The following is a 14,093-nucleotide window of genomic DNA, read 5'->3' on the forward strand; positions in this document are numbered from 1 at the left end:
ACTATGAACAATAATGATCATTCTCAAATAATTTTTTTTTCCTTTCAAAGTTTCCTTTTTATATATAAAAATGAATATTTATTACAAATTTTATATTTCGACCAGGTTTTGAATTAATTTTCTTACTTGTTGATCAAATATCAAAATTATATCTTATATTATTATTATTATTATTATTATTATTATAGATGTGATATTTCCTCGTTAAATAAGCGTGTTGAAAGCCTCACGATAAAACTTCTCTCCATGAGCAGAATAACGTTAATATCTTTACCGTTATTATCTTGAATAGAGTTAAAAACAGAAAAAGATAAAAAAAAACAAAAAGGGTGATTGCCATTATAAAGGTCAAAATATTTGGATTAGGGACTGGATATTTTATTCAAAAGGAAAGATCCATTCGTTAAAATTTGAGATTTCTACAAGTTTTAAAAAATATAGAACAAGGATATTATAAAATTGAAAGAATGACAATCTTCATTACTCAAATTCAAGAGTATTTAAAAAAATACATTAAAATAGTTTTTTATTTTTAATATCTACACGAAAAATACTAAATAAAAGAACATCAATTTATCCTTTTTCAATCACAACAAAGCACTGGTTATATGTTTTTTTATCTTGTTTATTATGTTTATGAAGCATTGCTTTAAAAAAATTATTTAAAAATATATTAAATTAATATATTTTTTTTAAATATGTGTTTAACATTAGCAACATTAAAATAATATAAAATATCAAAAAATGAGTTAATTTTAAAAAAAAAATATCTAAGGCTTTGGAAACGTGAAAACATCCTGCTTTTATTTTTTACAGTCATGTATTATTATTATTATAGTGGAGAAAATGGCAAACGTTTAACATGACAAGACGGTGCAATTGAGATGATTTAAACAGAGAATGAAAGAAGATCAGTGCTACATTTATAACCATATAGATGAATAACACAACCACAAGATCTGAATTTGATCTGATTACAAAAATGTTAACATGAACAGACAACAATCACGCTAGATGCAGAGTACAGATAATAAACTGCAAAATGGTAGACCACAGAAAAGCCAATAAACTACACCTATACAACCACACAACCACCGTCCACTCAAAAGAAAAACCTGACAAAAGGTTAGCCCAAAGTCAATATCTTCCTTGTCTCTCTAAACAGAGGAATAACAGTCTATGTCAGATGCATACCGATTTCATCCTACGGTAATTTTCTCTCCCTGAATAGTTTCTTTGACAATTTCAGTGGAACAGGGTCATCGGCATGCCAGTTACAATCTCTTTATAATCAATCACAGTTGAGGGAAATGAAAATTATAAAAATGAACTGAAGACCAAGGCCTATGCAGATTTACTCCTTGCTGATTCCGGGGGTGCAAATTATTGGTCATTGGGTGCTGCGTGTTAACCCGCTACGTGATACACTTCTGCACAAAATAGGAGGATCTCTCTAAGACAAATAAATATTTATCTAAACAGCTCACTTTTCTTAGATTGCAAACTTTTTTCAGCGCTACTAACCAGACGAGATAACTGAAATCATAAAGTTAAGTATCTTCTAGGTGAATAGAAATTCAAGTATTGCCACAGCCAGAAGATTTAATCATGCCAGATTCTGTTCTACATGATCCTATACAATAAGGAAACAAATTGAAATACCCCATTAATAGGGAGGATAACAAAATGTTAGCAACCAGTTTTAGCATCTAACTCATAGTTCTAATCTAAAGGTCCCTCGTTTAATGGAACTTGAAACCAAGATCCTCTACTTGGACACTTAATCCTGTAAATTTAATTGATAAACAATAATAAAGAACACAGGCAACGCTCATCTTCTTCATTCAATTGTTCATCATCCTCCATTTTAGTTGCTTCAAACGATAGACTGCAGGCCAGGATATTGTTGACCAGCAAAGGGCAATGTTTATTTAACTTCTTCAATGCACATTTACATGTGTGCATACATGCATACAATCACGAGTAATGTATGGGATAGAGAGGAGAGGGAGGGGGCAAAGCTACAAAAAAAGAGCCACGGATCCTGGTTTGGTTCAACTTTAGCCCAGTTCTTCAGTTTACTAGGCATGCCATTGTCAGAAATCAAAGTTGAAACTCTAATTCCTCAAGACACTCAACTAGATCTCATCTTAAATATTTGCTAAAGCAAGAGCCAAGCCCAGAGAAACTACAGGGCTCACTGCTTGCCATTCAATCCCTACATGCATGTTCTTTTCACTTGGACAATTTCTTTCCCAGTATGCATTACTAAAAGGATGGATTGACACAGAATATAGCTAACTACTATATTAAAACACTATAGATGTAAAGTCAGTAAAACAAGAAATTGACATGAACCAGAAATTTGAAAATAAACTTTCAAAAGACATGGTTTGATCTCCTTGGTCAATGAAAGATAATTACACACCAACCAATGGTGTTCACGTTACAATATATTAGTTTAGTTAAACACGTGAATTATTAGAGTGAAAGAACAGAGATAAGTTTCTAAAGTATGTACCTCCCAGGAAGCATCTGAGCAGCACTCACAGGCCCTTTCAAATTAGTAAACCGCTTTGCCCTATTCTCATGTTCTTTCTCTACACGCATGGCAGCAACCTCCTTCTCCATTGCAGCTACTTCTCTTCTCATCTTTTTTGCCTCAACTTCCATTGCTTTAGTTAATGTATCTACTTTCTTAGCTAACATCTGTAAAATCAACAATTGCAAAAAATAATAATTAAACAGATGTTTAAACAACAGGACAATAACACAGACAAGAGAAAAATATCAACCTCGATTGCATCATCCTTGTCCTTTAGGCTTTGATCTTTTTCATGACCAGCTTTCCTCAAAACTACGACCTCTTTTTGCAACATATCATACAGTATCCCAGGAACACTGTCCTCTGTATCTGCCGGTGGGAACTCAGTGGGCTTTTCATCCGAGTTCCCTTTCCACAAATTAGGTGTCTCGGTCTCCTTGGTTCCGTCACAAGGTTGGTTGAATGAATGGTTTTGTCCAGCTCCATTTAAGAGCAATTTACTACTCCTGTCCAATGATCTTGTGCCTCCATCAAATGATTTTGATGTTCCTTTAGCATGCTTCAGCACTGAACTGGTGCTAGAGGACAAAGATCTTGACTGAGAGGTTCTCTTGGACAAAAAGCCATTGGATGTCAATTTTGAAATGTTATCAGCTCCACCTAAGGATTGACGACGAGGCGGCCCATTGCTTATACACCTTCCCTCTGGTGCACTGCGATTGCTGCTTGAAGACCCTCTTAAGCTCTCTTCAAGCACTTTGAGACGCAACTGATATTTCTCCTGAAAAATGCAAGAGCATAGTTTACTTTTGGACCAGGAGAAAAGGCAAAACAAAGCAAAAAAACCAAAAGGCCTCAACTGGAAAAACCAGATCCTCACTTTCAACTGTGCTTCAGACTTTGCAGCCCGCTCAGTTATAGCAAGCTTGTCACGAAGTTGCTGCATTTCCCCCTATAACAACGGTGTATCAACATTGGTGAGGATTGAAAAGTACAAGGTATTTTAATAAAATGAAGAAAATTCAAAACAGAGATCAAACAACAGAAGGAAACAAAACTAAGTTCAACAGTAACCTGCAAAAATCTTCGCTCATCAAGCCATTGTTTTACAGGCATCACTTTGTCATTAGCATCTTTCCACTCATTTGCTACAACTGTGGCCACTCTGTTTGCTGTTACCTTTGCACGGGCCAATTCCCGGTCAAGAGTTTTTCTTTCCTCCTGCAAAATAGAACAACAAGCAGATCATATTTATGGCAGCTTTGTAAGTATGATGTCCAGCAAAATATGTAATGAACATTACATTCATCTCCTGCACTTTCCGCTGGTAATCCCTAACAGCATTTGCTGCTGCACCACCAGCAAGAACAGCCTCTTCCAGTTCCCTTACAGTCTGGGTAAGTTTTTCAACCTCTGCAACCTTTTGTCTATGCATTTTGTCCAATATTTTGTTCTCTTCCTGCAATCACAAACAGTATATAGATCATACATTGTACACACTAAAATATCAAATATCACATCCAACATATTTGTAAAAGAGGAATGAACAGCACCACACAAGCTTGCCATACCTGACAAATTTCTATCTGCTTCATTAACTCCTGGTTCTTGTTTTGGAGATCATCCACCATGGAGGCCTTGGCCAAGGCAACTTGAACTGTCCTTTCAGCCTCAATTAAAGCTGCTTCTTTAGATTTAGTTAGACGATCCAATGCTTTGTTATCATCTTGAAGCTTTGCAATCTTTAAAAGACCAGCAGAACACAGTGGTCAAAAGAAAAATCCTAAATCAACCAACATGTGCCCTTGTTGGCATAGAATCACAGCTACACTCAAGAAAAGCATACCTCTTGGCGAGCCAGCTTAAGCTCAGCTTCCAAAGGTGCAAGAATGGCTTCAATTGGAGGCATGTCATCATCCTTCTGAGCAGCATGAACTCTTCGAAGAGTGGCTTCAGCAGCAAACTGGGCTGCCATGGAGGCCTTCTTCTCATCATTGATTTTCTTGATTTCTAGATTCTGCAAACAATTTTAATTTTAAATACATATATAGCACTGTGAAAAATAAAAAATAATGGAGGAATTGAAAGAGGTCCCAGGCAATACTTTGCTTTCTAGAAGTGATTCCGTTAACTTGAGCTTCTCCTCCACCTTCGAGAGTTCATCAGTGAGCTAAGGCACAAAAGAACCCCAGAAAACAAAATCAGGATCAATTGGAACACATACTGCTTCCAAATCATTGAAAGAAGAAAAAAATTCATGAAGAAAGAAAATTTATGCCCAAATCCAGGTAGAAGAAAATCCCACAAGAATAAAATTGCACATCAGATGATTATATACAATAGACAGCACTAAAGGACCTTTGTGAAAACTCAAAACCTCAAACATGATAGTATCCATATCAAGCACAAGAGGGTGTATTCGAGTCCATTCCAACCCCAATTAAGAAAAAGTTTTAAAGATGAATGTGGAAATCTAGCAGTGAAAAACAATAGACATCAATGCTGGAAAAATACCAAAATTTATTGGAGGGGGGCATAATTTGAAAAAAATCAAAATTTGATGATAAACTACTCAGTAACTTCGTTGGCATCGATTCAAGATATAAACAGAAAGGAGTTAATGAAATTAAAAGGGCAGAACATGAACTTTAACACTTAAAAACAATTTCTAGCTCTTCCTTTAGCATTAAAAGTAGCATAACATATGGAATTGCTTTATGAAAGTAAAAAAGGGAAAGGAAAGGGAAAGGGTAAAAACAGACAACAGAATCGCCTCCAATAACAATCAATACCAATGCAACTTCCTTAATCGATATAGCTTAACAGCATTATCAGATGACCAAGCAAATATGAAATTTGTTGTCAGAACTGAATAAAGAAAACTTTATTTGACAAACAGCTATCAGGATCAACATTTTCCACTAGCTAAAAAACTCATAAACTAGATCTTATGGGTAAAAAATGTCATCTTCCATCGACTTCAAAGTTAACATTTGCATCAAGAAAATAATAGCATAATCAAACATAAATCAAATTTAAAATCAAATAAGGCAACACTTGCAATGACAGTAACAACCAGATTAATATCATCATCAAAACTAGTCCTTCGAAAATAAATTTTCAAAATTGAAACCAAAAAATTAAAATAACACAGCAAAACACGGAGAGCGAGTGATAAATGACCTCTTCAACAGCCTTCTCTCTAAGTCTCTCTGATAACCTCAACGCCTTGATCTCCGCTTGTGCGTCTCCCAACTCTCTGTCCTTGTCTACACCAAAAACAGCAAAAAAAAAAACCATAAAAAATAAGTAAATATCAGAATTAATTTAATCCAGCTCAAAAGGCAGTAGATCGAACCACATTCACACCTCTAACTTCATTCTCAAGCCGATTAAGTTCCACCTTAACCGGATCCGACCCATGAAGCAAAGTCATGAACTCATTGTCGGCATCAAAGCTTGGCCTGACCGAAGCCCGCCTCCTCGACGAGCTCTTAGGCCCTTCCTTAAAAGATCCAGACACGGTAAGTGGCGTCATCGTCGTGGCCACACCTCCACCATTAACCTCAAGGACAGCCGTTCCCTCGCCGGAAACCTCCGACATACCTCCGATCTAATACTCGTAACTATGTCCCCTGCTCACATCCAAATGCAGCAGAGATGTTAGGAGAGAAGTGTAGGTTTTCTTTAGAGAGAGAAGGAAGAGGGGAGAGTTCTCTTTTTTATCTATGTATTTCTTTCTCTCTCTAGAGAGTGATTGCTGTGTTTTAAATCTCGACGAGTAGATATGTATGCTGTTATTAACAGTGATAACAAGGACAATGTTTTGTTTTGTTTTGTTTTGTTTTGTTCTTTAAAGAAAAAGAAGCAGGGGGACGCTTTGCTGTTTGCTCATCATTGTATTATGGGATAGTAAACTATGGAAAACCTCATATTAGTCCTCCAACTATGTGACTTTTTATCTTATCAGTCCGATCCTCTCTAAATATACATTTCCTCGGTCATATCCTTCTATTAATAAAACTGTAGACGATGTTGGGACGTTGAATAATGCATGTCCAGTTTAAATGTTCTTAAACTAATTCTAATATTTTTTTTCTAATCATAAGCACAAAAATACTTAGATATTGTTTTTTTATTTAAGACAGGTTAGGGCTAATTAAAGCCCGATTAGAGCAATTTTATACTTTGATTACAAGTGTAATCTTGCACGTGTTGTATGGGATAGAGAATGAGGTACTTTGGGGTCTCAGAGGGAGGAAATTGGGTTCAGTTTTAAACCTATCGCATGTGTTGTTTTGCGCGGTCTCCAATTGTTTAGACACGAGGATTTGATTGGTGGGATGTGTATAGATTAGGGACTTAGTTGAGAAAACTGATAGAATGTGGACTCAATGTAGAAAATAAAATATACATGATTGGGAATATGAGGGGTTTTTTTACTTATTAATTAGTTTTTTTGCTTCTTCGTTTGGTTTTGTTTAGTTACGTTTGGCAGATTTTGTTTTGTGAGAAGCGGGATGCGTATTGCGCACACTAATTCCCTGAAGACGGGAATCTAGGCAAAGAGAAATGGGGTGCGTAATGCGCACGACAGCGCGTTTTAGTAAATTCTGCTCTCGCTGGAGCATTTGTCTTGCCTTGCCTGGCTAGGCTTTCGCTAGATTTTGGCATTCAAATTGAAAATGATTAGCACTTAATAAATGTATGATCATTCTATTTTTAAAATTGTTTATTATTTTAAAAATGGTATTAGAATAATATTTTTGTATGCGTTTCTTAAAATTTATTAAATTATTTTTTTCAATTATTTTAATTAGTTAATATAAAAAATAACTAAAAAATATTATAATACATTTTCAATTAAAAAGTATATTTTAAAAATATCATGTAACGATATATTACATTACCAGATATATTAAAAGTTTCCAATGAATTTAAACAATATGGGCGTTAGCAAATATGGGGTGAACTATTTATTTATTTTTATATTTTTAAAATATTTTTATTTTTTTATTTGTTTCAAATTAATATATTTTTATATCATTTTGATGTGCTAATATTAAAAAATAATATATATATATATATATATATTATTTTAATACAATTCCAAGTGAAAAATATTTTAAAAACAACTATAACAACACTTTCAAACAAGCTCTTAATGACGGATCATATGTTTGGTTTTTCTCTTTGCTCTTTTTTTTTCTTTTTCTCTCGCACTTCAATAATATTTATTAAATTTATTTATAAATTCTCAATACTATTATAAATTTTTATTTAAATTTTAATCATTGTTTTAAAAATAATAATATTAATAGTAAATTATTCATGGAAATTCAATTAAAGTTGTTTTTTTTATTATTAAGTTTTTAAAATATATCTTGAACATGATTTTATCATTTTTATTTATATTTCTAGTTTTCAATCGTACAAAACATGAACATGGTATTTTGAGATTATTTGTTAATTTTCTTTAGCAATCATATAACGTTTTTAAAAAATATATAAACAATGATTCCCCGGTGAAAAAAATTGATCAATTATCATATATACTAACGAGTGATAAAAAGATTGTTAATAATAAAAAAAATGAATCAAAATATTAAGAGATATATATAGACAAATAAATACGATAATGTGTGATGTCATGCTATTTAATATATTTATTTAATTATATAACATTTTTTATTTAAAAAAATTGAATCAAAACATGATAACTTCTTATCATGGCTCATTTGCTTTTTTATTGATAGGCTCTGTTCAATTACTTGGATTCTAAATTCAATTCTGTTGGACCTTGCTCGACGTGGCCTTTTTGATAAAGTGAGCTCAAAAGTGATATAACCACCACCCCCCCCCCCTCAAAACCCTACATGGCTCTTGAATTTTAAAGTCGTTAACATTTTAATTCATGCCTGACCCAAATAGAATCAGATGTGAAATAATGAATTGTCAAGGAATAAAAAAAAACATGGGTGTTAAATAAAAAGATATGTTTTATTGGATTAATCTTGGTCAATCTGTAAAATTCATGAGGGCATGAGCACAGCACAGTAAATTAGTTCGATTAGGCAATCTGTTGTTTTATTTTCCCTCTCCTGTTATTCTTCGTGGTTGGGCCCACATGTGATAGATTTGGGATTAAATTAAAAAGTTATCAAGTAATAAGGAACAAATTGCACATGCAATTCCCACGATAACATGTGAGGAAATCTATCATGTTTGAGAAATGTGTGGCTTCCTATAAGTTTTGACGGTGCCTTTCCTTGACGCTGTTAATCATCTCAGCAGGGTTGTTTTAAAGAGAAGTCATAACATGGCTCCGGCAACCTCTTACCCCCCCCCCCACCCTCACTTTTCATCAACCTCCATGCATGATCCCTTCCTTGCTTCCCTAGGAAAAAAACTTAAAATTCCTCATCAGCATGCTTAAGAAACGTATGTGGCTTCCTCTAAGCTCTAATGGTGTTTTTCATTGATGTTGTTGAAATCATATTGACGGGGTCTTTTTTAAGAGACATCGTGTGTGGGGGTTGATAATGTATGGCATGGCTGTAGTAACTCATTATTCTTTTTTCTCCTCTCTTCTTCTATCTACCTCTATGCATGATCTCTTCTCTGTTTTCTTGGGAAAATAAAAACTTAATTATTTCTTGACATCAAATTAGGTCTTTGGTTTTTTTAATTTATTTTTAAGCAATAAAAAATATGGTTTTTCAAAAAAATCAAACATGAGCCAAATGTGAAAAAAATAAATCCAATATAGCATAAAATAAAAATTTCACAAACAAAACGCCATGCGTTTTTTTTTTTTCCTCTCAATTAACACTCGAGTTGCGAGTTCATTGGCCACGAAACGAACATCAATCTACTGCAACAATAACAAGGCAGGATGATCATTCGTGCTAAATAAATTTAAGATTTTCCATGGATGAACAAACACAAAGTAATACTTTCCTGAAAAATTCGCACAATCAAACAGACGCGAAATGCGATTTAAAAAGGGAAAAGGAAGATAGTTGTTTAAGCTCGGGCGGCCGTAGGACTAATTAGATGTAGTTTTATGCACTTTGAAGTTTGTGTTCTTATGAAAAGTGATAAATTTTATGATGCTGAAAATGCTAATTTTTTTCAAAAAAGGGTGAAGCATTTATTGATCTATACTATAATTCAATGGGAGAAACCACCAAGATATGAAAAATTATTTATCTTATAATTGAGTTAAAATACACAAAATCTAAAAAGATTAGGCTAATATCTAAGAGCATCTCCAACAGGAGAGCCAGATGAAAAGCTAAATGTTAAAAAGTGTATTTTTAAAGCTTTTACTTTTTCATTTCTTCACTCCAACGCATGAGCCAAACAGATAGCTATTTTAGTTATTTGTTCATCACGAGCCATTTCAACATTTCCTTGTAAAAATGGCAAAAACAAATGATTGTTGGCTAACAGTTCTTTTTTTTTCTCTTTAAATGCAGGAGGAAAGAACTTGTAGATTTTAAAATTTTGTATTATGCCTCACCCTTCTCTCAAATTTAGAAAAACAAGAAATAATTATTTTCCGGTTAATTAATAATATTGGTAGTGTTAATTAGCTGAAATTAAAAGGTATGCTTGTTTATAAACTTTTTTTATTTTCTCTTTTATATCTCTTGATTTTTTTACACCTTTTTTGTTAATTTAATATTTGTGGTGATTTTTATTTCTTTATTATTTTATGTTTTTAATATGGGTCAAGGAAAACAATTTTTATTTATGTTGTTATCTTTGATAAAATTAAGAGGAATTAATAATGGTAGTTGATATTGATAAAAATATAGAGTGACTTATTTATAATTTATTTTTTATTGTCTGTTTTAATTTGAGGTCAATTATATTTTGTCTTGTTAAAAATACAATTAAACCAGTATATCAATTCTCTTTCAGTTCCAAAAATGGTAGCCTTATATGTCTTAGCTTTCTAATTAGATCATCTCACTTAAAATGGAGTTTTAGAACTTTAGATATAGTTTAAAATCTGATGAGTGTTCGAACAATAATAGTTGAAAATTGAACAATAGCAATTCAAAGTTAGACAATAGCGGATTAAAATCAGACAATAACAGTTGAAAACTGGATAGTATCAGTTAAAAGTCAGACAATAACGGTTCAAAGTCATCAACTTTCATATTACTTCATTAATTTTATATTACTTTTATAAATTACTCATATTAATTATATAATTAATAACATCATAATTATATTATATATATATAATCTAAATTAGTTATATAATTATATTAAAATTAATTTGACATGAAATTTATTAAAATATAATTGGCTTTTCTAAATAACTTTTTATCATTGGAATACACATAATCAAAAAAATTATATTCACACTATTTAAAAAACCATTTTTTCTATTTGACTTTTTAATATAGCATTTTTTATTGGAGATGTTCTAAAGGTGTGTTTCGTTTTTTCCTTAATTTGTCACATAAATTCAAATATAAAGTTTAATAGGAAATTTTATTTTTTTTCATAGATTTCCCAAGCTTGATACATCTAAATACATCTAGGAAAGCTCACGGTGCTTCACTGTTTTTATGAACAGGGAAGCACCTCCCCAGTTATTTTTTTCCTCTGTCCACTGTAATTATATAATATATTGCTAACATGTATTTGTATCAAAAGAAATGTTGCCGTCAAGTGATAAAGGAAACAAATTTGAAAATTGTCGGCACTTGCTGGTTTATGTTTGAGCCCCACCGTGGTCCATTCTCTTTCTTTTGACATCGTGCCTTGCTTTCCCAAGTTCCTTTTTTTTCCTCCTAGTTTTAAAGAATGTTTGGAAATACTTTCATATGTCAACGTAAAACTTTGCAATAAAAAACAGCTAATAACTACTGTACAAAAACCCTGTCACGAAAGCTTTTTCCTTTGTCTTTTAGTTATTTTTCTAGCTACTAAATACATATTTAGATATTGGGTTTTTATTAATTTTTAAATTTGTTGATTTTAAGTTTATCACCATGATTTGTTCTTGGTCTATTTTATCCAGGCTTATCACTATTTGAAATAAATATCTCAGCATTTTATTAATGCTTAATTTTACATGTATATAATTTTAAAAGTATATATTCATGTTACTATATAATTAAATAAACAATAATTTAAAACAATGATTAAATTCAATGAAGTTCGTAAGTAAGTTAAGTTTGGTCAATAAGTTAATATACTACCGTTTTAGTATGTTTTTCTTTTTTAAAATATGTCATGTTTTAAAAAATAATGTCAAACTATATATTTTTTATATTATAAAAAAATTTAATCTGGACTACAGTGTAACACAGAAAGTAACCTGGTTTCGATACCTAAACTAGTATATATTTATCATTTATTTCTTCTGCTCTGCTAGATAGTTGGGCCTATTGCCACCCCTGTGCAGCAGAGGATTATTTGTCTGAATACACACACCTATATATATATGCATGTACCAACATAATTGCATGTGTGTTGAAAATATTTTTTATTTTTTATTTTTTTCATCACCATATAAAAATCATAAGAAAACACCTTGAGTATTTTTTGATCTTGGCACAAAGTCTTGTGCAAAATATTTTTTTCTTTCTCTCCAGCACAAAAACATGGGTGAATAGATAGTTCCATTTTAGACAACGAACGTTAAGTACACCATGCTTCCATGTATTAAGAGGGATCTAAACACTTTCATAATAATCAAAGTTTAAAATACCTTAATAAATAGATTTAATGGAATGCAAATATTTCATTTTTTTAAAGAGTCAATGACAATACTTTGGGTTGAAATTCTAATGAGATCAACTATTTTTCTTACCACCTAGTCAATTTTCAGTACAATAAAAGTTGATTTTTAAAGTATATATATATATTTTTTTTTTTATTTTAAGATGATATTTTTTTTCAATTTTTTAACATTAACATATTAAAACATTAAAATAATATTATTTTAAAATCTTTTCAATATAAAAATAAAAGACTGTAATAGGATGACAAACGCAGTGTTAGCCAAACCTGAACAACAGTATTTATATAAAAAAAAAATATATCGGAAGTTATCATCTAGTCGAACAATCCCGCACACAGTACTAGAGCAGAGTATGAGACTAGCTTTCATAAAGCTGATGGGGTTTTCAATTATTTAGCACAGAAACACGTAAGGTCATGTTATCTTCGTGGCTAGCAGATCCATAAAGGCATAAATCCAATTTTTCTTGAAATGTTTGTTGTTTTCTGTTTCTTCAAGTAGATGTAAAGTCCGTTCTTTCTAGTTAGTTGGTTTTTTTGGAACTCTTTCAAGGAAAATTGTGCTATAGAACCCATTCTCAGTTCACGTCATCCGAGATATACCTACTTCTGTGCACTATGTCTGGTGGAACTTCCTGTTTCCAGCAAGAATACTTGTTAAGGTAGAGAAAAGGACAAAACAGGAAGCACCTGAGAAAAAAGAACGTAATGGTTTAGCTCCAAACTATCTAGAAAAAGAAAAGCTCCCCAAGGAGAAATCTTAATTTCTTAAACGAAAGAACTTCTACCTTTGCTTCTTCGCCATGCTAACCAGTGACGTGGACTCTCATTCTCTCAGGCAATTGAAATTGCTCTCGCCAAATTTGCACGTTCCCATCTGGGCTAATCTTTGATAGAAAATTAGTTGTCCAGGCCAAGCATGCATCACAATGGAGACGGAACTAGCTAGGCAAGACCTGTTAAACTCCATTAACCACTACAGTTACCTTAAGTGACTTGGTGTTTACAGTCATAATCACTTACATTTTACAGGGACGCTAAAAAAAGAGGGGTTCACGGTGATCTAAAACAGTCTTGAATAAATCTCAAAAAGTCTCCTTGTTAAATAGGGATTTTTCTCAAGTTCTCGAACCATTTTTCTCACCATTGAATCCTTAAAGTTTCATTATGTTCTCAGTCGAGTCCTCCAACCCCCACACGTTGATGGATTTCATGCAAAGAATATATTTTTTTCCATTAAAAACGAGGGAGTTTTATATTTCCACAAAATACTATGAATAGTTTAGCTGAAAGACTCGACAGAGAATTTTTTAATGCTTTGAAGATCCAATATCTGGGATAATAAAATTCTGTAGGAACTCAGTTGTGATTTAGATTATATTAATTTAAGGATTGCCCAAGTTTATAGTTCTTGAACATGGCCTGGGCAGAAGATTATCAGGGGGGCAAGTTAATTTAAACGTTCTCACACTAGGGATGAAAAAAAAACTGAGAAATCAAAAAAAAAATTGAAAAAACTGAATCGTAAAAAAAACCGATTAAAAATTTTAAAAAATCGACCAGTTTAGTTCGGTATCGATTTTATAAGCCTAAAACCAAAAAAACTGAACCGAACCGAAAAAACCAAGCCAAACCGGAAAAAAACCGAGCTAAAATGGAGCCAAACCGAAAAAATCGAGTCAAAACAGAAAAAACCCAGTCAAACCGAGCTAAAACTTGAAAAAACGAGCAAAAATTGAAAAAACCGAGCCAAACTAAAAAAACTAAATCAAATCAGTTT

At 32.3% G+C, this 14,093-nt stretch overlaps 1 protein-coding gene across 1 annotated transcript; it reads right to left on the reverse strand.

Moving 5' to 3' along the window:
• Positions 1–901: 901 nt before the first annotated feature.
• Positions 902–6,352, reverse strand: LOC118046444 (microtubule-associated protein 70-2). The gene is made up of 11 exons (XM_035055347.2): positions 5,915–6,352; positions 5,729–5,814; positions 4,650–4,715; positions 4,392–4,562; positions 4,117–4,287; positions 3,849–4,004; positions 3,620–3,766; positions 3,426–3,497; positions 2,796–3,326; positions 2,522–2,709; positions 902–1,430 (listed from the first exon to the last, which is right to left on the reverse strand). Exons 1-11 carry the CDS (start codon positions 6,147–6,149, stop codon positions 1,391–1,393), a joined length of 1,863 nt encoding a protein of 620 aa, XP_034911238.1. The 5' UTR covers positions 6,150–6,352; the 3' UTR covers positions 902–1,390.
• Positions 6,353–14,093: the final 7,741 nt, after the last annotated feature.

This window comes from Populus alba, chromosome 10, assembly GCF_005239225.2.
Source record: "Populus alba chromosome 10, ASM523922v2, whole genome shotgun sequence".
Classification (NCBI taxonomy): domain Eukaryota; kingdom Viridiplantae; phylum Streptophyta; class Magnoliopsida; order Malpighiales; family Salicaceae; genus Populus; species Populus alba.

What these genes read in the sequence shown, in the direction of transcription:
- LOC118046444 (XM_035055347.2), bottom strand. Translation starts at nt 6,149, where the DNA reads ATGTCGGAGGTTTCCGGCGAGGGAACGGCTGTCCTTGAGGTTAATGGT. An exon ending in GGAAAGTGCAGGAGATGAAT is followed by an intron (nt 3,767 to 3,848) that starts GTAATGTTCATT and finishes TCTATTTTGCAG; the next exon opens with GAGGAAAGAAAAACTCTTGA. An exon ending in ATGAGCGAAGATTTTTGCAG is followed by an intron (nt 3,498 to 3,619) that starts GTTACTGTTGAA and finishes CCGTTGTTATAG; the next exon opens with GGGGAAATGCAGCAACTTCG.